This window comes from Cherax quadricarinatus, chromosome 5 (assembly GCF_038502225.1).
Source record: "Cherax quadricarinatus isolate ZL_2023a chromosome 5, ASM3850222v1, whole genome shotgun sequence".
Taxonomy (NCBI): Eukaryota; Metazoa; Arthropoda; class Malacostraca; order Decapoda; family Parastacidae; genus Cherax; species Cherax quadricarinatus.
Genome location: NC_091296.1, coordinates 60,958,394 through 60,983,884, shown reverse-complemented (window position 1 = coordinate 60,983,884; position 25,491 = coordinate 60,958,394). Strand labels below are relative to the sequence as shown.

The window sequence follows — 25,491 nt, the reverse complement described above, 5'->3', positions numbered from 1 at the left end:
GAGCACAGATCCAATTCCCTAGATCAACAGCCCCTCACCAGCGTCAAGGAACCTCCCTTGAGGGTTCAAATAACCCTTTCATTGCAAATTTGTATCAAGATCTAATTGATTGTTGGTGGAGCGGGTTCTATGCATAGACTGGTAATATTAAACTTATCAATGGTAAGTGTGGTCTGTGAAGAATCGCAATATTTAACTTTTTGTAATAGTATTTAAATATATGTTTTAAACTGTTTCACTGTAAATAAGGACGTAGGTAATGGAATGTTGATTATGGTGACGAGTGTAGCCTAGTGATCGTGCAAGCACCATATTATTATTATTATTATAATCAAGGGGGAAGCGCTAAACCCGGAGGATTATACAGCGCCTGGGGGGGGGGGGATGTGGAAGGCATTCAGGCTTAATTCGGGGAACTGGAGCACAGATCCAATTCCCTAAATCAAGAGCCCCTCACCAACATCAAGGAACCTTCCTTGAGGGGTCAAGCACCATAAAAGATTTTCATGCCTGTGTAGAATTTGCCAGTGTTGTCAGTGAAACACGGCCATATTTAACTCATCCTAATAGCATTTAAATAGTTTTTAACAATTTACTTTAACCATGTTGGAAGACTAGATAATGAGTGCTGCCTAGTGATGTTGAACTGGCAATCAGAGATATTTTTTGTGTTTCATTAGAAATGGTAATGTGGGTGGGTAGTGAGAGCAGCCTGGTGGTAGACACCAGCAACACTCACCACAACACCACCAGACCATTGTTTACCCACGTTACTGTACCAGCAACACTACACGCTCCGTACACCGTTCTTCTTCTCTCAGGTATTAAAACTGGTTTGATTTTACTTTACATGAACCTTATCATCCATGGGAATATATACATCAAGATGTGTGTATGTATTTCAGAGGATTGAGTGTACTTCATTCCTTCCCTTTTGAGGGATTAAAATATTCCTGACTGCTTGTGTTCAAGCAGTCACGTGTCAGCCTTATTGATACGTGTGCTTGAAACCTAACAAGCTAACAGAACCCCTTGTCATGTAGGAAATTTACCATACGTGTTATAATACCCATGATTTTCATGTGTGTGGCTGGGCCAGGCTGTGCTGGATATGCTATCACTCACCGTGGGCACCAAGATGCCCCAAGGCACCTTTGTGAACTTTTCAGCCTTGTTTTCAATATACTCTCAGTGTATATTTCATTTTCAAACTGGTTAATATCGTAGTGTCAAATTGTGCGCTTGTTACTGAATGGGTGGAGGTTAGTTGTATCGGATTGGTGAGAGATCTTTAACGTATGGGGAGGGGAGGTTTAGTTTTGTAAGATAGAAAAGTAGCATGGTTTAATGTATGAGGGGGTGGGTTTAGTTTTATCCTCTTATATTTTATTACCAGTGCAGTGTTGTTTAATCTTTGCTTCCTGCTGCCACTAATTGACTTCACCCCTGCAGGTGGATCGTGGTATGTCCCTGGAGGAAGCAGCAGCAGCTTTGGACCGTCTGCTCTTGGGTCATAGCCAGGGGCTGGTACAGGGGAGAGGTGACCCCAACTCACCCCCGTATGCTCCTCCTCCCCCAGTACAGGAAAACATCCTTCCAACGCTCCTACCTGGCACTGTCTCCTCACAGGTATAGTGCCAACACCCTGTTACCCTCCACCCCGATATTCTGCAGGTATAGTGCCAACTCGGCCCCCTCCCCTTAACATGGTACATCCTCTTAATACTTATTGGGCGATTTCCATTCTCTCACGGCCCCGGTACTCTCTCCTAATAGGTTCAGTGGAGTTACACGTATGTAAATCCCATTTGTAATTACCGGAGTAACTATTCTTGTAATCTCTAGTCCCCATCCACAATTAATTAATTTGTTAGGCGCTAAACCCATGTGGGTCATTCAGCGCAAAACGTGGTAGAGGCTTGATCCTCCGTTTGCTGCGCGCCAGACACGCACTTTCTATTACTGCTTTCCTGCAGCCATTCAGCCTAGCTGAATGGCTATACCCTTACCTGTGGTCACTGGCTTCAAGTGATTACTTATCAAGTGAATATCCCAGAAAAAACAGTACAAAATATGATGGATTAAAAAAGAAAGGAAATTTTTTTTTCTTCATCCTTGAAGTTATCATACAAGTAAACGTTTGCAGTTTCTTAACCTAGCAAGGCAAACTGTATAATTTAATACTCACTTTATCTTCCTGAGGGGTACAGGAAGCCCTCACTTAGCGTAGTTTCTTTCAACGTCGTTTCGTTATAGCGTTGATGAGAAAAAAGAAATCAATTCCCGGCCAAGAATGGAAAATATGGAAAGTTGTAAATACCTGGATGGAGGACATATATCGGCCTAATTCACCATGTTCTCGTATGTCAGTTTCCTCCCTTATGGCTGTTTGTTCAGTTTTTATGATATGTAGCGTGTTTCTTATATAATTCTGAAAAACATGATACCTAAAATAATAAAAATGTCAATAACAGCTCCCTAGAGCGACGCACTCCATAATCATGGCGTCTGCCGCACTACTGCCCTCCCTCTCGGCTCTCCCTTGCCGTAGCAACTTAATTCTTGTTTATATCAATTAGCCTATGGTAAAATTGGTTTCGTTATATGCCGTTTCCTTTAAAGTCGCAGTTTCCAAGACCCTATCGACGACTTTAAGTTAGGAATTTCTGTACAGGGATTAGGATCTGGTAGTTATCTACACGAACATAGTATTCCACTTAACCCATGACGCTGTCACCTTAGTGTTGGGGTGAGGTTGGAGCAGCTCTCACTGAAAAGGGATAGCTCCTTTCCTTAGAGAAACTCACACTTTTCCTGGGTGTTGATCCAAGATTTCTCTTGGCTGGATGTAACAAGGCCAGTAGTGTAGATAACTTGTCTGTGGCTTCAGCTGCTGTGCTAATCTGTTTGCTACGTCACCGAAATAGACTGAAGGATACTTTACTGATCCAGGAGCGTTGATTGTATGAAGCTGGTATGAAGTTGCCATGAGTGTCCTGGCCCTTATGTACCCTTGTACACACACTCAAGGTTTTTTTTTCTTAATAGACCAGGGTCCTACACCGGCTCTACATATTCAAAAATAGATCGAACATAGCCCCAAGATTTTTAGGGTAGGTGACATAGGAGATTGATTTTAAGATTTTGCAAATGTCATCCAAGGTGTTTTCAATCTTGTGTAATCTCAGGGTCAGGTGTACAGCTCTGGTGTAGAAAAGCCTGTGGAAGTGGACCTACCTCCCGTCCTGCTGCCCTGGGACACTCGTACCTGTTCTCTCTTCAGTGACATTCACATCCCCACCACCCCTCTCCTTGCATCAGGCCCGTCGGAGTCTTGGCTACCCACTTTGGATGATTTTGGTGCGTCTCTGCCAGATAGGCAGACCCCAGAAGACCCTCACAGTCAGAGCAGTAGTAGTATTAGCAGTAACAGCAGCTCGGAACGAGGGCCAGATTGGACCAGAGCGGAGAACTTCATACCCCTCGACGCTGAGAAGTACAAGACTGAACTGTGTCGTTCCTACCAAGTCCATGGCTACTGCAAATACGGCTTCAGGTGAGTGAGGATTGACAGTCACAACATTCTCTCCTGGGTGAATAGTTATGTTGGTGACCCCTTTTCACATCCCCCCTCAATATGGGTCACCTTACCGTGGTTGCCCACTCGCCGGGTCACTGTACCTTAGTGCTGGGGTCTGTGCGTCTCTAATGGCTAAGACTGGCCTTAGTCCCATCAACATAATCATTAAATTTAGCTGTCGTACACTGCCTATGACCTTTAACTATTTATGATATGGCAGCTGAAATGTTTTGCTCATACTACTGTGAACATGTTTAAGAAGATATTAGAACAAATTGATGTTGATAGTAATTAAAGATAGTTGAAAACTGATAACGTTGGGAGCGAATTCATGTAGGTTAAAGCACTGAGGGTTCTCTGAACCCCTCCCCCTCGATGAGCATTGTAAACTGTGGCCTCTTTATTTTAAGTAACCTAAATAACGTAAATAGAGAAATTTGCTGCAAACCGCATGTGGGAAATGCATGTTAAAATTTGCTGGATGAGTTGATTATTTTTGCTTATATTCCCTTGTTTTTTGGAGATAGTGACTGTAGGTGCCTTCCTGAAATATGTTTAGCAACTTTTCTCATATATATATTGCACGGGTTTGCCTTCTAATTTCCAATGAAATTGATTCTTCCAGGAAACCTCTAGTTTGTATCTACCTCAAAGTCTTCAGTAACTTCACTTTCCTCTCGCTTCTCTCTCAGCTCCAAGTTTGTGTGCACATCTCAAAATAATAATTTTAAACATCCTTCACGCTCACAGAAATGTTGCCAGTCTGAAATATACTGTCGATACGCAGGTGGCTCAGTTAACTGTGATGGCGCCGTCAGTCAGTCGCCCAGTGCTTAAGTCTCGTTGGGGACATTTGAGCTCTGTCAGAAGTCTCGATTCTAGTTTTATTACACCGACACGCCTCTCTCAGGACCATTTTTACCCCTTTAATCGCCCCATCATCCCTATTTAAGACAATCTCTAACTCCATTCAGGTTCGCTTCTACCCTCCCTTTGTTAGGGCACTCTCCTTTAGCCCCCCCTCTTTCATGCCCCTCACTCTGACGGGGGGGGGGGATACCTTCAAGCTGCTGCTCCCTCTTTCAGGCACACCTTACCCTTTAGGGACCTTAATGTGTAAAGTAAAAGGACACAAATGCAACTAATGTGACATTTTATTGTGGCGACATTTCGCTCTCCTGGAGCTGTATCAAGCCGTTAAAGCTCCTGGAGAGCGAAACGTTGTCACAATAAAATGTCACATTAGTTGCACTTTGTGTCTTTGTACTTAACATATTGTCGGTAATTCTACCAACTTTATTACGACCATAATGTGGTCGTCCCCTTCACGCAAACCCCTTTCAGTTACCTCTCCCGTTTCATAGACTCCTTCAGGCACCCATTGTCTAGTTACCCTCAGCTGTATTTACGTGAAATTAATTTTTTTTCTTTCCTTTCTCTTGGCAGGGGGGGGGGTGAAGGGTAGCTAATATAAGAGATAGAGAAACCCAGTGAAGCTTAAATTTATCTCAGTCTCAGATGGAGAGACCGAAAATTGTGTCGTGCCGAATAGGTAAAACGTCAATCAGGAAGAACTCTTTTAAAATTAAGTCTTTTCTAAAACTTTCTCTTGTACGTTTAAATATATATTTTTTTAATTTATGCTAATGTTAAAATTAATAATTTTGTGCTAGAAGAACATTAGAAAATTTACCTAACCTTATTATAACAAGCGCAATTTAGTTTAGCCTAATCCAACTAAATATGTTTTAGATAAGTTTACAATAATTTAATAACAAACACAATGAAGCATTTTGTTTCGTTAGGCTCAGAATGATTTTTGCGAAATTATTGCATACACAAATTTTTGCTTGCCTTATTCACCTAGAAGAACATTGCTATTTAAGCCACAATAGCAAGTTTTACCTATTAGGCAACACATATATTATATATATATATATATATATATATATATATATATATATATATATATATATATATATATATTATAATGTCGTGCCGAATATGTAAAACTGGTCAATTAGCAAGAACTCATTTAAAATTAAGTCCTTTCTAAAATTTTCTCTTATACGTTTAAAGATATATTTTTTTCATTAATGTTAATGTAAAAATTTTTAATTTTGCACCAAAAGAATCTTAGAAAACTTACCTAACCTTATTATAACAAGAACAATTTATTTTAGCCTAACCCAACTATATATATTTTAGTTTTGTTTACAATAATTTAATACTAAACAAATACAGTGAAATATTTTTTTTTCGTTAGGTTCAAAATGATTTTGGCGAAATTATTGCATACACAAATTTTCACTTGTCTTACATAGCAAGATGAGCGTTGCTTTTTAAGCCAACATCGCAAGTTCTGCCTATTCGGCACGACATATATATATATATATATATATGTCGTGCCGAATATGTAAAACTGGTCAATTAGCAAGAACTCATTTAAAATTAAGTCCTTTCTAAAATTTTCTCTTATACCCTTAAAGATATATTTTTTTCATTATCGTTGATGTAAAAATTTATAATTTTTCACCAAAAGGAACTTAGAAAACTTTCCTAACCTTATTATAACAAGCGCAATTTATTTTAGCCTAACCCAACTAAATATATTTTAGATTTGTTTACAGTAATTTAATACTGAACTAACATAGTGAAATATATTTTTTTCGTTAGGTTCAGAATGATTTTGGCGAAATTATTGCATACACAAATTTTCACTTGTTCTATATGGCAAGATGAGCCTTGCTATTTAAGCCTAGATCGCAAGTTCTGCCTATTCGGCACGACATATATATATATATATATATATATATATATATATATATATATATATATATATATATATATATATATATATATATATATATATATATATATATATTTAATTTCAATTGTGAACTAGGAACTAGCGCAGGACACGTGACGTCACGCCTGCACCTCGCAATGTATACATGATTGGCAGCCCAAGTAATTTAAAGTTAATATTTAAGTGTGTGGAAATGCGTGTGCACCTCTCGTCCGTAGGTCCTGTGGTGGCGCTTGCTGGTGGTGGGGAGGTGATCGGGGAGGGTTGGTGGTGCTTGGTTGTTGTTGTGGGGGATGGGGTTCCTTGCTAGTAGTAGTGGTGGTACATGGGCATACACGGGAGAAGGCAAAATATATTTTAACTTTCCTGCCGTGAGTTCAATCTCCACCCGTTCTATAATTAAGTACATTTTAGTTCGCATCGAGTTTATCTGCAGAGGACCATCAACTATTACCATAAGATTGAAGCAAGGATAGTACAGCAGAAGGCTCTCTCCCCACCCTCCTGTAAGAGACGAATCTCTGTCGAACGCATATCAAGCGCTCTCCATCTCCCTCACAGCCACCTGTTCGCAGGTGTTCCTGTCCCCCTCTTATGTAGCATGAGATGTGCAGCTAACTGTGAATCACGTTTTTAGTTAGCCCACACCTTTCGTCATAGTTCTTATAATTACCGAGGTGCCTATAGGGACCTCTTGTAACTTGTGTGTATTTTAAATAATTTAATGACATTAGCCTCTGATTTTGGTTATTTTAACTAATGTGATACTTATTGGAAGTTTGATTCATGCTGTTTTTTTAGTTTACTTTTCTTCTGTTTGTTGAAAATATATATATATATATATATATATATATATATATATATATATATATATATATATATATATATATATATATATATATATATATATATATATATATATATATATATATTATATATAAATATTTTATTGCCTAGAATTGTGAATGGCGTGCATGGTCAAAGTAACCAAACTTCCTGTCATCTTTCCTCAGCCTCCACTCCCTCCGGCTACTGCCGGAATGGAACAAGGGGAGAAGCGTGTCATACCCCATTACGAAAACGGTCATGAGCATTTGTAGGAAAGGTAGAAGGAATGCTACCGTTGTTGCTGCTGCTAACTGTTCCTGCTGCTTCTGCTTTTGATGTTAATATTGCTGTTTCTAGTGATGTTATCGTGGTGAAGAATCAGCTAGCAACAGACTAGTGTGATCTAGCTAGGCTTCCAGTGTTTCAAATGTAGGTATTTCCCAGAATTATTTAAATGCCCTTTTTGCACTTGATGTGAGTCTTGCTTCGTTCCTTTGGTTTTCTATGGTAATAGTAGTTATATATTGCATTTGACTAGGCAATAAGTATTTTTCTGCTGGAAGATTGTCACGCTTAACAGTATTTTTAAATGCTGCTCTTGCATTCAGTGAATTCTTAAAAGTTGCTCTGCAAGAATAGTATATAAATACATCTTTCAATTATTGTTAGCCGACGGAGGATCGAGCCTCTGCTACTTTGCGCTGAACGTCCCGCACGGGTATAGTGCTTTAAGTGATTTATTAACTGTTTCACGTGCACACTGGTCGACTCTTCCAAACTCATTCATGGTGATTAAAAAAGTGTTGGTAATATTCTATAAGATGGCAAACCAGTGATTTTTTACAGCAGATGGAGTGTGACCGTCTCTAGCTATTCATGATACCGCTGGTAGTTCCTCCTCCTGCTGGCTTACCACTCTCCCCATGTCTGTAATAATAGTAACGTGTGTGTTGCAGGTGTAACTACGCCCATGGTCTGCATCAGCTGCGGGGGGCGTCCCATCACGGCAAGTACAAAACCAGGAACTGTCAGTCGTACCACCAGACTGGTTTCTGTCGCTACGGTGCCAGGTGCTCCTTCATCCACGACCCTGAGGAAGGTGTCCTCAAGTGCTCCATCGCTAATAAGGAGGTATGTAGGTGGGAGGGGGTGTAGACGGTAATAGATGAGGTGTATGTGGACGGCGATAGATGTGGGTATATTAGGTGGGGGTTATAGGTAGTGTGGTACGTGAACGGTGGTAAGTTATACCATGTGTAACAAACTCATTCACTTCCCAGTAAAGCACTTTTCACCACTTAAACTTCACTTAATAAATATTTAAATATCGGGAAAATAATGCTTGGCAAATTACACAGATATACAGTAATAATGAAAGTAAAGTTACTGCGAGGGGGGGATGTGATAAAACGATCTATACACTACTATGACATTAGGTAAGACAATAGTCTCTCAAGTCTTCATTACTGGTTTCAGAAGAGGCTTCACCCTCTGAAACATGCCTCGCCAGCGACGTACATTATCTAGACTATTACCTGTAGACATACGCAAGATAATTCGTTCCCCCAATTTACGAAACAAACTACCCTACGTACCCATACAAATTTAAATTGTTACGAACTTGCTTTAAGGGTTTACAAGAGGAAAGGTTATAACTACGCCAACTTCTGGAGCCCCGACAGTGCACGAGCAATCTGTATGTCGCATGGGACAGTTACCACTACCTGAGCAATGTACATAGATATGTACAACGAAAGCGAAGCCTCTGTCTTGCTCGTATCATTAACAGATAGATCGAGCGTACGCCATTCTTTGCGTTGAGTAATTAAGATGAGGTTTTGTGCATGACATGAAAAGAAAAATTTAAATATTACAAATAACGCCTCAGTATCATGGATTATCCTCTTTCTCTTTCCTTCCTGCTGTACTTCCCGTGTAACATCAAGGTACCGTCTGTAATGAACATTTTTTTGAATACTTTGTTAGTGTTACGTGGTTTTTCACTACCATGCTTGTACTGTTTGACTCTTTTATTGATCTCTGTCCTCGTCTTCCATGTTTTTTTTTTCTTCTATGAATGGCCAACCTCCCCGTCCCTCTACTTACACTAGCGTAAAGTTTGTTACTATCCTCCTCAGGATATTTGTGGGCTTGTTGTTGGTGACGTGGTGGACTTGTTGTTGCTGTTGTGGTGGGCTTGTTGTTGTGGTGGGCTTGTTGTTGGTGCCGTGGTGGACTTGTTGTTGCTGCTGTTGTGGTGGACTTGTTGTTGCTGCTGTTGTGGTGGACTTGTTGTTGCTGCTGTTGTGGTGGACTTGTTGTTGCTGCTGTTGTGGTGGGCTTGTTGTTGCTGCTGTTGTGGTGGGCTTGTTGTTGCTGCTGTTGTGGTGGGCTTGTTGTTGCTGCTGTTGTGGTGGGCTTGTTGTTGCTGCTGTTGTGGTGGGCTTGTTGTTGCTGCTGTTGTGGTGGGCTTGTTGTTGCTGCTGTTGTGGTGGGCTTGTTGCTGCTGTTGTGGTGGGCTTGTTGTTGCTGCTGTTGTGGTGGGCTTGTTGCTGCTGTGGTGGTTGTTTCACTTGTGACGTACAAGCTTCTTTACTGACTACTGGCTGATATTTCGCCCGGCGAGGTTCGTTTATACAACATGGATGAACATGAAATAGCAACTCCAGCTAAAGAGAAGTTAGACTGTCTGGAGTTTATTCTCATGAGAAATTAATTTACCAGAGCACAGCTTTGTGGTACAAGTGTGCAGGAGGGAGTTACCAGGGGCTGGGTAACTGGTACCTCCCTGTGTGTGCCTGGTGCCACAGGGTGGCACTGCGCAGTGTGGAGGGTACATCACGTAGTGATGGTGCTTGAGCTTGCCTGGCAAAGTGGAATTTGTCCTGCTCTTAGCAGACTAAGGATCAAGCCTCTATACCACTCCTAGTAATGAATGACCCACACGGGTTTACTACTTCATATAAATATGTTACTCGAATTCTTATTTTTGTCCCGCTCACCTTTTCCTCGCCCCATCCTCCTCGTGCCTAAATTCTTCATTCTTCAGTAAATACCTCATTGAACCTTCTATCAGTTGATACTTCCGTGGGGTTACTACCCCTGCAGACCGGTCCCACCAGGCCTTCTGTTTTCTTGCCAGATGATGTATTAGACACATCTGGCTATCTTTATTTGTAGACATTTCTCCAACCGTTGGCTATCCGTACAATACACAAACATAAACGGAGCACTGTAGAAGAGGTAATTAGTCCCTCCGCCTTGCAGAAGACAGTCAAGGGACTGACAATTCCCCTTCCAACAAACTTTTATACATCAGCAGTGTGCTGCTACCATATTCTATATAATAATTACACAGCAAGAACAAAAGCTAGCTGTTTTACTGTCATATTCCATCCCGAAGGATGGAACTCATACAAGGTGTTGAGATGTCGGCCTGAGCGGGGAGACTTCAGTAGTGTAATAAGGATATCGCCAAGTATTAAGCAAGGGTTCATTAGCTACGAAAGCTTCAGAGGCTTCCTTCCAGCATAGCTGGAGTTAGTCGCTTGGGACCTGCCATCTCTCAGGATAGCTTGTCAAATACACATGAGAAATAGAGAACAGTCTTCAGTTTGCATCTTTGTATTGATAGTCACTAGTTGGGGAAACTTCTACAAATAAAGATTTACACTATTCGTTAAATGCAAAACGTGCCATTCAACGCAAGACGTTGTGGAGGCTTGATCCTCAGTTTCATGAAAGCGAGATACGTACTTCCAACGTGTACTCGCCTAGTTCAGTAAAGATTTCCAGATGTTGCACACATGACTAATTCTTCAACTTGTCGGTTTTGTAGAGCATTGATATATTGATTTCTTTCCTTAGAAAAAGTCAGGCTTTTGGTGTTAGCACCACGCAGTCCAGTGTAGACACTACACAGGACTGCTGGCGGGTTTCTCCAGGAACTTGCTGGAGAGACCCGCCCAGTTCCTTTTCCTATATCTTTTCTGTGCCTTTATAATCTTAGCCTTTTGTAAACTAGGGGCCCTCTCAAATAAACCTGTTGCTTCTTGACAGAATTTGAGTAACTTTCCTCTCAATTGTGTACTGTCTTACCCTACATTATTCTTTCCAACTGAGCTTTACTGAGCGGCTCTTCTTGAAACCTGATGTATGATTCTTACGGTCTTCATGCCACCCCCTGAATATAATGTATAATAATAATTTATTCCTATTCCTGTGTAATTACCTCTGCTATATTTTTTTCTTGCTTCTCTTCTCTTGTGTGTGTACGCAAGCTCATTTATGGTTGCGGGGACCGAATATCGGTTCACGGCCCTGCTGCTTGGCTGACAATGAGCTTAATGATATCTGTTCATAAAGCTGTGTATGGGGGTCTACCTCCACCATTTCATCTGTAGCTTGTACTGCAGCATCCGCAACGTTTCGGCATAGTTAATATTTGCTTTACTCTGATAAATGTTACGAACACAAGCTCTTGTGAATGTTGGGTCGTACATGGCACAAATAAGCGATCTCCTATGTGTGTTACCATTTCTCAACTTTAGTTTTAAAGTAAAATTTCTATTTGGCATACTAGAAGCCTGTAATGATATATAAGACAGGCGTGTGGTTGTGTTCATATAGAATTTAATATAGTTCGTAAAAAAAAAAAAAAAAAAAAAAAACTTTCTGTAGGTATCCTAGTTTGGGAGCCAGTCGTGTGCATCTGCTGACATTGTAGCAAGTGTTGTCGTTTGAGATTTGGTTAAGTGAACAAGGTGATAGTTGATGGCATGGCTTACTTACAGGTGTTGGAAGCTTTGCATTACTGTCCTGCCAGCGAGGATGCCAGTCGCACAGCTAACATCACCTGGAGACTGGTGGAGAGCCCTTGCAGCCCCGCTCAGGAGCTCCACTTTATCACCACCACTAGACCCTTGGAGGACGACCTTAGCCCCATCCTTCCCCCACATTCGTCCTCGATACCTTCCCTGGCCACCTTATTGCTACCCGTGAGAGGGATTCCTTCTGCAGCCCCACTGAGTGAAGCTGACTTCCCAAGATGTCTGCCATTACAAGGTGATCCGAAACACAATGCCTGGTTTCAACCAGCAGAAAGTATTGCAGGAAGCATCAGTCACGCGGAACCAAGTTTAGGTGCTTTAGTTGGAGGTAATTTGCCCCGTGTTAGCAATGAGACTAGTCTACTGAACCATCATTTTACCAGGCTAGAAGTTATTAGTGCATCAACCACTGAGGAATATTTTTTTCCTCAGAATAGTAACAGGAGACAAAGCTTGACAGATGTTGAGCCCACATCAGAATTCAGTGCCCCCGATCAAGTAGCTGTAATAGAAGACATGATAAAAGAATGCCAGGATCTTCAAAAACTGGATGTGGTTCACAATATACTAGAGGCAGCGCCACGATACTCGGCCACAGTCTGGAGTGATGGCACTGACCCACAAGGCCCCATCGATGGCGCCTTAAACAACCCAGCTCAGCACAGTGACTTCTGTCAGGTGGATTATAATGTTTTTGAAACCTCTTATGACAATATTCGAAGCGTAGCAGAAGAGAATAAAAATTGGTTAAATAGTGGTGATGACGGATATGACCTGTCGTTGTGCAATGAAGCTTCACTGATCTCTAACACAGACTTGATATTCTCCAGCACTCTTCGGAGTGACTCTGAAGAGGAGAAGGAAGAAGAGGAAGGGAAGATTACCAACAATGACAGTGAACAGGATGATGAATGGTCGCTCAGTAGCAGCCTACAGTTGGATGAACTGATGCGGTCTTTAAAGATACAAGAGCACCGCTACCGCCAGCTGCCTTGGTCAAAACGAGCCTCCGACAGTTTCTTGCTCTCTCGGCCTTCACGCAAACAAAGAGCGTTGTCTCCACCATCAGTCAAGCGTCGTCCTCACGACCTGACTAAATACAAAACCGAACTATGCCGGTCATTTCAATATAACGGCTATTGCGGATACGGAGAAGCCTGTTTGTACGCCCACGGATCCCTCGATCTCCGCTCCTACCCGAGGCATCCCATGTACCGGACCAAACAGTGCTTCAGCTTCCACAACAAAGGTTTCTGTCTGTACGGCAGTCGATGCCAATTTCTTCACGACCTTGAATAACCTTGTACATTTCAACCATACATATGTACACCTTTGTTCCAAGCATTCGAATCTTTCATTTCGATGATTACTCCTCAAAACCGGCTCACAAATCCACTAATACAAGTCCTGACGAGCTCTGTTTATAGACTAGTATGGGTAACGTACAACGATGTATGCACCGTGTGTGTAGCCCCACGACTGCTGTTTAGGTGTAGCAGGTGGAGACGCCTCACCTGGGTTCAAGATAACATGTATGGAATGGGACTTTTATGTGGATAAGTGGAAACTCGGCTCAGTTTTATGTGAAGGGACTCTCATTCCTTTTGTGGTTAATTGTACTATTTATTTAGTTCTGTGATATTGAGTGATAATGTTTAGATAATTATTTATAAATTTAGTTTTTCACTTTACAAAGTTACAAGCTTTAGATATTGATGTATTTATATGGTATTTAAATTTATTTTCTATAACTATTTAATAAATGCATTATAATTATACATCTTTGTTGTCGGTTTTATTTTCATTTTTTTTTTAACAGGACAAATAATTTTGAGGTGGTCTCTTGCATGTTGTGGGAAATCTACCTTCCTGCTAGTGAAGGGCTCTCCCTCCCTCTGGATCAAACTTAACTGCCTGCCCTTCCCCTACATAAATGCACACAATGTTACGCCTCGCTATGACTAACATTAGCCAGTCCTTGTAGGCAACACCTTCCCTTCCCTTCCTTCCCCTCCCTCGCAGGGGAGGTTCCTCGATGCCGGTGTGAGAGGCTCATGATCCAAGGAATTGGACCTAGCCTTTCCCTTGCATCAAACCTTGCACTGTACAACATCCCTCCCTACAGGTTTAGCGTTTTCCCCACGAATATAATGTGATAATCAGACCCGACTCTCATTTCCTGTGTTCTATATGGCCCTTGTGGTTAAGAGCTTCCCCGTCACGGTTGGGGCTGAACAGGTGGCCAGACCACAGTTTCAACATATTCTGTTCACTATTACGCTATGCAGCAGTCAGACCGCACATAAAAAAATCAGGCGGAAAGTTCCGGCGCTGTGGCAGAAATAGAAAAAATTCTCGAAGCACTGAATAGCTCATGCAGGTCAAGTTGGAAATTGTTGGCTTGTACGAGTGATATGCGCACACGCCCCCAGAGGTAGCAATTAAAACCTGCGTGTGTGTGTGTGCACACACACTTGCCAATGCACGCACACGACACTGTGCACAGTGTATGTAATGTATATGTATATAATTATATATACAGACACACCCCGGGAGGTTAATCTCCGAGCGTATTTATGCAGTTTACCTCAATCCCAATTTATTGGATTAAAGTATGCTTGTCTGGTGTTGAAAAGGTTACATGCAGCCTTAATGAACCCTCGTTATGTCTAATGGCTTTAAACCCCATTAGCCAACCAACAATGCTTTCATATAAACAAAACTGGACACATCAGGAGTGCACTACTATCCTACTTTTGTAGTTACACAGTGGGAACAAAAGCTAGCTATATTTCCAGTCACATTACATGGGCTGGGTTCAACAGTGATGAAATCCGAGTCTGAACTGCGAGGCTGAGTAAGGTGGTGATATTCTTTTGTAGTCCACTGTGGGGGTTCAGTAGCTACGGTAGCTTCAAAAGTTCCCTTCCAGCAGAGCTGGAGTTACTGTTACTTTGGGATAATACTGTTTCTTTGGGATATTACTCTTTCTTTGAGATAATGCTATTACTTAGGGATAATACTATTTGAGATAATACTATTATTTTGGGATAATAGTTTTCAACTTCCTGGTGATACACCGGCAGCTCTGTACGACCCTTGTGGGTTTAGCGCTTAGTTTTGATTATAATAATGGTGACCAACTTATGGTTCACAAGGGTTTACCTTTCACACTGTTAACAGTTATGGATACTGTTACTTGATGGTGGGAGTAAAAGTACTCTGTATATTTTTATTACACAGCTTAGCGCTGTATAATCCACACGTGTTTACCGCTTTTGTGAATAATAATAATACGATAATTGTGGAGATGTGGTCCTTATGCGAGTCTGACGATAATTTATTCCTAAAATTATTCACTGGTTTTCGTCATGCAGATGGTTTATAAACAAATATAATAAACCAAGCCCAACCTAACCAAACTCAGCCTAATATGGCTCAACTTATCTACCACTGGCCGAGTAAGGTTATTGGACCGGCGCTCCTTTGTTTACATTCAGTTCTTCGTCTTTGTTTACGTATTCTGCAACCGGCCAGGAACGTCAGTTAGCAGGTGATTGACCGGGGGTAAAGATAATATGTAATTTGTCAAAAGGACTTCATCTCCGTATTAGTCCACACACACACACACACACACACACACACACACTAGAGAAAGTACAAAGGTTTGCGACAAGGTTAGCTCCAGAGCTAAGGGGGAATGTCCTATGAAGAAAGATTAAGGGAAATCGGCCTGACGACACTGGAGGACAAGAGGGTCAGGGGAGACATGATAACGACATATAAAATACTGCGTGGAATAGACAAGATGGACAAAGACAGGATGTTCCAGGGAGGGGACACAGAAACAAGAGGCCACAATTGGAAGTTGAAGACACAAATGAGTCAGAGATATTAGGAAGTATTTCTTCAGTCATAGAGTTGTCAGGCAGTGGAATAGCCTAGAAAATGACGTAGTGGAGGCAGGAACCATACACAGTTTTAAGACGAGGTTTGATAAAGCTCATGGAGAGGAGAGAGAGGGCCCAGTAGCAACCGGTGAAGAGGCGGGGCCAGGAGCTCGGACTCGACCCCTACAACCTCAACTAGGTGAGTACAACTAGGCGAATACACACACACACACACACACACACACACACACACACATACACGTGTATATATATTGCCCGAGGAGAGTGATTCTCTCACATCAGAGTTGCTCCCGTTGACTCTCGATATTATTTTAGTGGGAAGCCCTAAATCCGTAGGGAATTACACAGCGCCTAGGGAACAAGAGGTGCTGAGGTTCAATCTAAGGGGGGAGGACAAGTTCAATTCCTTGGATCAAGAGCCTCTCACAAGCATCAAGGAGAATAGACCATCAGTAGTTAATTGTTTTAGATAAAGTTGTGAACCCGTGTGGGTCAGAGTTGGAGTGGTGGAGGTTGGATTCTCCGTCCGCGGAGTAATGGAGGCTCCTCCACCCACAGAGTATTGGAGGCTGTCTTCCACCCACGGAGTATTGGAGGCTCTGTCCTCCACTCACGGAGTATTGGAGAGACTATCCTCCACCCACGGATTTTTGGAGGCTCTCCTCCACCCACGGAGTATGGGAGGTTCTGTCTTCCACCCACGGAGTATTGGAGACTATCCTCCACCCACGGAGTATTGGAGGCTCTGTCCTCCACCCACGGAGTATTGGAGGCTCTGTCCTCCACCCACGGAGTATTGGAGGCTCTGTCCTCCACTCAGGGAGTATTGGAGGCTCTGTCCTCCATCCACGGAATATTGGAGGCTCTGTCCTCCACCCACGGAGTAGTGGAGGCTCTGTCCTCCACTCGCGGAGTAGTGGAGGCTCTGTCCTCCACCCGCGGAGTAGTGGAGGCTCTGTCCTCCACCCGCAGAGTAGTGGAGGCTCTGTCCTCCACCCGCAGAGTAGTGGAGGCTCTGTCCTCCACCCGCAGAGTAGTGGAGGCTCTGTCCTCCACCCGCAGAGTAGTGGAGGCTGTCCTCCACCCGCAGAGTAGTGGAGGCTCTGTCCTCCACCCGCAGAGTAGTGGAGGCTCTGTCCTCCACCTGTGGAGTAGTGGAGGCTCTGTCCTCCACCCGTGGAGTAGTGGAGGCTATCCGTCCACTGCTTTCCAGACACTTCTCATAAGACGTGCTTGTATGAGGATAAGTTGCTCTTTGATCCAAGAAATTGGAATTACCCTCCCCTTGGATTAAACCTGATTACTTCCTGGTTTCATTCCCTCCCCCCCCCAAAAAAAAAAAATCCTACGGGTTTATCGGTTCTCCATCCCCTCAAGGAAGGTTCCTTGATGTTGGTGAGGGGCTCTTGATTTAGGGAATTGAATCTGTGCTCCAGTTCCCCGAATTAAGCCTGAATGCCTTCCACATCCTCACCCCAGGCGCTGTATAATCCACCGGGTTTAGCGCTTCTCCCTTGATTATAATAATAATATCGGTTCTCCATAAATATTAATCGTTTACGAGTGGATGATGGTATAGGGACGGTAGTTGTGGGGAAGAAAGGCTCACCAGGTTCCCTGCTTCCCATTCTTCCTTTCTAAAACGGTGTAATATATCCAGCGTGCCATAACCATTAAAGTCAGGCTCCTCCACAACACCGACCAATCAGTCCAGATGAATGGCCAAGCCCCTCCCCGCTCTTTAAGGACTAACGACCCTCTAGCCTAAACTGCTCTCAACTACTACTCGACCGGGATTTAAATGTAACCAGGGAAATTAATGTGCTGCCTTCCCTCCCAGCATTGTTTACAAAGAGGTGTATGTCTCTCTCAGTACATATGCAGAGTATACCTCTCGGTGGATACATGCTGAGAGCTTATCTTAATCTCTATTTTAGGGATTGAAGTATTCTTCTCTGGTGGTGAAAAGGTTATACAGCCTTAATGACCCTAGTGTAGCCAGATAAGCTTTAATAATCATTAGAACTAAGTGCTAAACCCACAAGGGTCATACAACTGATAAGTTTTAAATCTCATTAAGCAACCTTCTTTCACGCTTCAAAGGGCTGCCCTTCCCTTTGGTTCTAACCTGATTACCTCTCATTCTCCAGGCTCCTCCCCATGAATATTGTAATAATGCCCCAAGATAATCACACAAAAGCAAACAGTAAAGCTTGTTTTAGCTGAGCTTCTATAGGATGCTACCCACAACAACAGACCAGCTCATGAATACTTATACTTGCATGTGTCACAACGCTGTTGAATATAGATATACAGTATAATAACCTGTGAGACATGTAAAGATATCTTATTAATGAAAATAAGATACCAGATATACTAAGCAACTTTCCTAAATTTACTTGTAACAGATAGGTGAACTGTAGATATAAATCCAAATGTACACCTCTTAACCCCTTTTGGGGCCTAGTTCCTAGGCCTTTTGTGTATCCGTATGCTCCTGCGCTACCGTCCACAGGATGGATATGGGGTGCACAATAAGCTAGCCACTTTGGTGGCAAAATCTAGTCAACGCTGCTGCCAGATGAACAGTAGCAGTAAGTGTAAGAACACTTGCATGATCATTTCCCACCTGAGGATCAAACCAGGGTCCATTTGTTCGAGCATTCCCTTTGAGGGAAGTTCCCTCGATACCAATGGGGGGCTCTTGATTCAGGGAAATGAACCTGTCCTTCCCTTGGATCGAATGTTACAATACTCTACAGGTACTGTATGTCCCCATACAGGTTTAGTGCCTTCCTGCTCATATTAAATAATTTGATGAGAGCACTCTGGATTATTATAATCCAAATTACAATAAAAAATGAAGCACTAAACCTACAAGGGTCATACAATGCTGCAGGGTTGGGTGTACTAACAGTTTAACACGCTTGACCTGAGACAAGCGCTAAACCTACTAGGGTCATACAGTGCTGCATTATTATAATCAAAACTAAGCACAACTCTTGAAAGAGAATCCCAAATTATATTAAACATTCTCTAACTCCTTATGAGCCAGTGTAATGAGGGGTTTGCAATGGTAGGGGTTAGTGTGGGTGCAAGATTGTAGTAGTGTCCATTTAATGAGTCAACGAACTGGTGTAAGTTTTGGCGAGATTCATTACTTTGTTATAGATGCCAAAAGTGAATTTTTTGTGCCCTGACAAGTCTGAAATACATAGTTAACTGTTGAAATGGAAATCACAAGATATTCTAGAAGCCCTGATAAATACCTCGACAGACGTGGTGATGCATGACTTGCAAGGGAAGGGGGAAAGGGGTGTTGGATTACCTGCAAGCAGGTGGCTAAAAATGATGTATACATGCACATCTCTCAGCTCGAATGTGATATTCTAGTCAGAAGGGGGAACTAAACCCATAAGGGCCATATAGCACCTGAGGAATTAGAGGCATTCCAGTTCAACAGATCAAGGCCAGTTCCTTGGATCAGGAACCCCCTTATCAGCATGAAAGCACATTCCTTGAGATCTTGATCCAGAGAAAGGGCAAATATTACATTGAACAGTCTATACTCTTACGGATTATAGTAAAGATCAAAAAAAGAGATCGCAAACACTCGATGTTGAGAATTTGTTGTTGGTGTGGATCCCCTCAAGGAAGGTTCCTTGATGTTGGTGAGGGGCTCTTGATTTAGGGAATTGGATCTGTGCTCCAGTTCCCCGAATTAAGCCTGAATGCCTTCCACATCCCCCCCCCCCAGGCGCTGTATAATCCTCCGGGTTTAGCGCTTCCCCCTTGATTATAATAATAATAATAATGTTGGTGTGGATCAACCAAAAACAATTAGCAGGACCCATGTCCTGATCTCTATACAGCTTGTCAAGGTAGATGCACCTATAAAAAAAAAAAAAAACCTATAGTGCAGGATGCCCCTATAAAGAATGCACAGTATGGTAGTTTGCTTCAGTTTTGTTGTACATGTGGACATATTACATCCATATGGGTAATACAGCACCTGCAAAATAAGTGGTCCAAGTGCTCCGTAAATATCATGATTTACTACCTTGGAAATAAAGCAGTCAAGTGTGATCTGAAGGAGAAGGTAGCTCCAACTCTTTGGATCATGAGCCTTTCATCTTGGTAGCTTTTATTTCGGTATCTACAATTCATTACTCAGGCACTGGCAAAACCCACAACCTTGTACCAAATACTGGTTAACCACTGGACCACACCAGGACCAGAAAAAACAGAATCCAAGTACATTATTATTATTATAATCAAGGGGGAAGCGCTAAACAATCCAAGTACAGTACAGCAAATCAAGTCTCACCAAAGCTGGCAATGTGACAAATAATACATTCGAGCCATGCATAGCAAACTTGTGGTAGTCTGCGTGGTGCTAGCTGCCATGGCACGTGCAGCCTAATTCATCAACAGATTAAATTCTCTCCCACAAATAAGAGTTAAGCCTCCAAGAGAAAAATTACAGTACACTGTACGAGCTTAGTCCTTGCTAGTGAAAGAATTTATTGGTCACAGAAAATCTGTTATTATTATTATACCATTATTATAATCAAAAAGAAGCGCTAAGCCACAAGGGCTATACAGCGCTGCAGGGTAGGGAAGGAAGCAAGGGAATTGGATGGCAGAAGGGAGGGGGGATGATCAGCAGGTTACAGAAAACAGCGGGGCAGGGGATAGTACGGGGGTAGAGGGTAGCAAGAGATACAAGTAGAAAGGGCTGAAAGTATCAGAATTTGTGAAGTAAGTCAGTCGTTGTCAAAAAGTCAATGAGAGAGTCCGGATGAAAGGTGGGTCCATCAGCGAGAAGGGAAGGTAAAGAGAGAGCAGCGGGGCGAAGACGACGACAGAGGTAAATTCTGCGTGCTCGTTGATAAAGTGGGCAGTCCAACAGAATGTGGCTGACTGATAATGGAGCTTGGCAATTCTCACAGAGAGGAGCAAGACGCCTCTCCATGAGATATCCATGAGTAAGACGAGTATGGCCAATGCGAAGACGGGAGAGAGTAGTCTCCCAACCTCGACACTGGTGATAAGAAGACGGCCAGTAACCTATACTCGGTTTAATAGACTGAAGTTTGTTGCCGAGCATAGTAGACCAACGTTGTTGCCAACGGGTGTGAAGGTGGGAAGATATTACAGCAAAATAGTCCGTACATGGAATACCTCTATAAGAAACTGGTAGGTCATGTACTGCTGACCGCGCAGCAGTGTCTGCCTGTTCATTGCCCTGTACGTCAACATGACCAGGGACCCAACAAAAAACAATATCTTTATGCTTAGTAAAGATGCGGCGTAGCCAAAGTTGGATACGGAGGACTAAGGGGTGAGGTGTATCAAATTTTTGTATAGCCTGTAAAGCACTAAGGGAGTCTGAGACAACCACAAATGATGACACAGGCATAGATGCAATACGGATAAGTGCTGTAAGGATGGCATATAATTCAGCAGTAAAAATACTAGCTGAAGATAGTAAATGCCCTTGTACGACGCTGTCCGGAAACACTGCTGCGAATCCTACGCCGTCAGAAGACTTAGAGCCATCTGTGTACACAGCAATGGCATGAGAATGAGAGTGAAAGTGGTCAAGAAAAAGAGAGCGGGAAGCGACCGTAGACAGTTGGGCTTTCGAGCAAGGGAGGGAGAAAGAACAGACTCGAACAGCTGGAACTTCCCAGGGGGGTAGGGAAAAGTGAGATGCTACATGTACATAGAAAGGTGGTAGTTGAAGAGAAGACAAGAGCGAATGAAGGCGAAGAGAGAAGGGACGGAGTAAGCAGGGGCGGCGAACAAATAAAGAATGTCTACTAATATCAGTGACCATTCTATAAATGGAAGGATTGCGGAGATCATGAGAGCGTACATAGTAGCGCAGGCAATGGGCATCACGGCGATCGGATAAGGATGGAACGTTCGCTTCTGCATAGAGGCTTTCGACAGGGGAAGAGCGAAAAGCACCAAGGCATAAACGTAATCCTTGGTGATGAATGGGGTTAAGGCTAGAGAGAGTAGCAGGAGATGCCGCTGAATAGATCTGGTCACCATAATCAAGTTTCGATAAAATAAGGGTGGAATGTAGGTGAAGGAGGGTTCGACGATCAGCTCCCCACGAAAGATGAGCAAGGGTTTTAAGAAGGTTCAGCCGGCTGTGACAAGTTGCCTTCAGAGAGGTAATGTGAGGTTTCCAGGATAACCTACGATCAAAGAGGAGGCCCAGAAACTTGACTGTATCACGTTCAGGGATACGTGAGCCATAGAGGTACAAAGGATGATCAGAGATGACAGAGCGTCTAGTGAAAGTGATTTGGTGGGTTTTAGTGCTGGAAAATTTAAACCCATGTGTGGTGGCCCAATTGGAAACACGGTCGACTGCATGCTGGAGAGAAACTGTAAGGAGGTGACAGTCAGCGCCTGCACAGGCAATAGCGAAGTCATCAACATAGAGTGATGACCAAATATTTGATGGAAGACTAGAGGCCAAATCATTAATAGCAAGGAGAAAAAGTGTTGTGCTCAGAACACATCCCTGGGGGACACCTTCAGCTTGGACAAAGTCCGGGGAGAGCACATTATTAACCCGAACACGGAAATGCCTGTCAGTTAAAAAGTTCTTAAGGAAGGATGGTAGATTGCCTCGAAGGCCTAAGGAGTGGACTTGGGCTAAAATATTATACCTCCAAGTTGTGTCATATGCCTTCTCAAGGTCAAAAAATATGGCAATAACTGAGTGGTTATTCGCAAAGGCATTACGAACATACGTATCCAAGCGCAGTAAGGGGTCTATGGTAGAACGTCACTTACGAAAGCCATATTGACGAGTGGAGAGACTGTTGTGTGTCTCTAAATACCACACTAAACGTCTATTTACTAGACGTTCCATTACTTTGCAAACTGCACTGGTAAGAGCAATGGGACGATAGTGGGAGGTTTCATGTCCCGTAGTGCCTGGTTTAGAACAATGGCGGATTTCCACAGCTGTGGAATTATTATTATTATAATCAAGGGGGAAGCGCTAAACCCGGAGGATTATACAGCGCCTGGGGGGGGGGATGTGGAAGGCATTCAGGCTTAATTCGGGGAACTGGAGCACAGATCCAATTCCCTAAATCAAGAGCCCCTCACCAACAGCTGTGGAAGAACTCCTTGTGACCAAATAAGATTGTAAAGGCGTAATAGGACTGCAAGGGCTGACTGATGTAAATGTTGTAGCATACGAATATGAATGTCGTCGGGCCCAGCTGCCGATGATCGACAAGCTGAGAGTGTTGCCTCCAGTTCTTGAAGTGTAAAAGGCACATTATACTGTTCTTCTCTGAGAGAAGAAAAGTCCAAGGGTGCTAACTCTCTGGCAGACTTTGAGGAAAGAAATGAGGGGCATAGATGGAGTCCCTGAGAAATACGGACCAGATGATTGCCAATTTCATTGGCAACATCTAGTGGGTTTGCTATATCAACACCGGCAACTCGCAGAACAGGAGCCGGGTCAGGAGAATATTTACCACTCAGTTTTCGTACTTTTTTCCAGACTGCACTCATAGAGGAAGCAGAGGTGATGGTGGAGACATAATCTCGCCAGCAAGTGCGTTTAGCGTCACGGATGACACGGCGAGCGATCGCACGCTTCTGTTTAAAATCAAGGAGTCGCTCTGTGGTTCTATTGTACCGGTACCTGCCCCATGCAGCGCGTTTCAAACGTACTGCACGAGCACAAGCAGGAGACCACCAAGGCACGCATTTCTGAGAATGCCTGCCCGAAGTTTGGGGTATAGAATGAGAAGCTGCGGTGAAAACGGAAGACGAGAAGAGGTGTAAAAGCTCATCGATGGAGGACGAAGAAGGAACCTCTTTAAAAACAGTCAGGTGTGAGTAAAGGTTCCAATTTGCCCGATTAAATTGCCAGCGTGGGGTGCGAAGAGGTGGCGAATATGAAGGGGAAGAAAGAATGATTGGGAAATGATCACTGTCATGTAAGTCCGGGAGAACAGACCAAGTAAAGTCTAATGCGGCGGAGGAAGAGCAAACTGAGAGATCGATGCAAGAGAGAGTATGAGTCCGAGGATCAAAATGGGTGTGAGTACCTGTATTTAAAACATGGAGGGGGTGGGTGGCAAGAAAAGCCTCTAACTGAATTCCACGGGAATCACAGTGAGACCCTCCCCAGAGGAAATGGTGGGCATTAAAATCACCAAGTAACAGAATCGGTGGCGGTAATGACGAAACAAGGAAGGCAAAATCCGGAATAGATAATGCCCGAGAAGGAGAGAGATATAAAGAACAGAGCGTATACCACCTATGTAAGTGGATACGGGCTGCTGTGTAATGCAGCGAAGTATGAATAAATAGCTGATGGTACGGAATATCAGTGCGGAGAAGAAGGGCACTTTCATTAAAGGTCCCATCAGGAAAAGGATCTGAAGAATACAATAAATTATAGCCTGAGATGTGAGAAATAACAGCAGAGTGTAATTTTGGTTCCTGTAAGCAAACACCAACAGGGGCAAACTGGGAGAGTAACATCTGAAGCTCACCCCGATTACCCCTGAGGCCGCGTATATTCCACTGTAAAAAGGCCATGATTGGCAATGATAAAGATACTTGAAATCCGCAGGTAAGGGTTCCTACGGACTAGAAGGGTTAGAAAAGTCCACATGCGGAGGCAGTGGAAAATGTTCAAGCAGCGAAGGAACGGTGCGCTGTGAAGAAAGGAGTTGCGCAGATGGAGCAGAGGAGAGAGAAAGAGCGGAAGGTGGATCAGTGTCCATTGATGGTTTGGTCTCTGCAATATATTCAGAGATTGCTTCAAGTGTTTCGGAATTCAGAGATGTCGTATGGGAGACAATATTGGGAATGGTAGGGGGAGGATGAGTAAAGATTGGAACTGTATTGGACTGTACCAAGGTAGGGGGGGGCGAAAGGGTGGAGGGAACTGGAGAAGCGTGGCAGGGGACAGAAGAGACAGGAACCTGGGAGGTGGCAGAAGAGGAAGAAACTTGGGAGGGAACAGGGGAGGAAGGTACATTACGAGGAGGAGGGTGAACCTCTGCACTTGTAACTGAGCCAGTGAGAGGGGAAGAACTAGGGACAGAGACAGGGAGGGTAAAATGAGGAGGTGGAAGATGGGTAGGAGGTGTTACCGGACCTTTTTTTGACTTTTGAGAAGTAGAGGGACGATTGGGAAGAGGTGTCGTACGAGGTCTCGTCGATACTGAGGCTTGTAAGAGAGAACTCGAAGAAGCGAGATTAGACTGAGGCGTTGAAGTAGGGACGTCTGAGCCGAGGACAGCAAAAGGATTAGATACAGGAGTGATTATGGGAGAGGTAACCACAGAGGTGGGTGTAGAAGATGGGATACCAGAAGTGGGGGGACGTTTTGAAACACGGGAATAAGAAACACGTGGGAGTCTCCCTTGGAGGCGGAGATGAGAAACTGCCATGGCATAAGGGAGACCTTCTGTCTCTTTGAGGTAACGGATTTCCCGCTCGTTTAAATAGACCTGACAACGGCGAGAGTACGAA

General features: G+C 43.3%; 1 protein-coding gene across 1 annotated transcript; it reads left to right on the top strand.

The window, feature by feature from the left end:
• The first annotated feature begins 32 nt into the window (after window positions 1-32).
• On the top strand, window positions 33-13,830 carry LOC128684730 (uncharacterized). Its single transcript, XM_070103061.1, has 6 exons — window positions 33-162; window positions 681-821; window positions 1,453-1,629; window positions 3,189-3,556; window positions 8,174-8,348; window positions 12,011-13,830. Exons 3-6 carry the CDS (start codon window positions 1,465-1,467, stop codon window positions 13,343-13,345), a joined length of 2,043 nt encoding a protein of 680 aa, XP_069959162.1. The 5' UTR covers window positions 33-162; window positions 681-821; window positions 1,453-1,464; the 3' UTR covers window positions 13,346-13,830.
• The last annotated feature ends 11,661 nt before the right edge of the window (window positions 13,831-25,491 follow it).

Bases quoted from the DNA above. Each gene is read 5' to 3' on its own strand.
- LOC128684730 (XM_070103061.1), top strand. From the start codon at position 1,465: ATGTCCCTGGAGGAAGCAGCAGCAGCTTTGGACCGTCTGCTCTTGGGT. The intron at 1,630-3,188 runs GTATAGTGCCAA...GTGTAATCTCAG, and splicing joins CTGGCACTGTCTCCTCACAG to GGTCAGGTGTACAGCTCTGG. The intron at 3,557-8,173 runs GTGAGTGAGGAT...TGTGTGTTGCAG, and splicing joins TACTGCAAATACGGCTTCAG to GTGTAACTACGCCCATGGTC.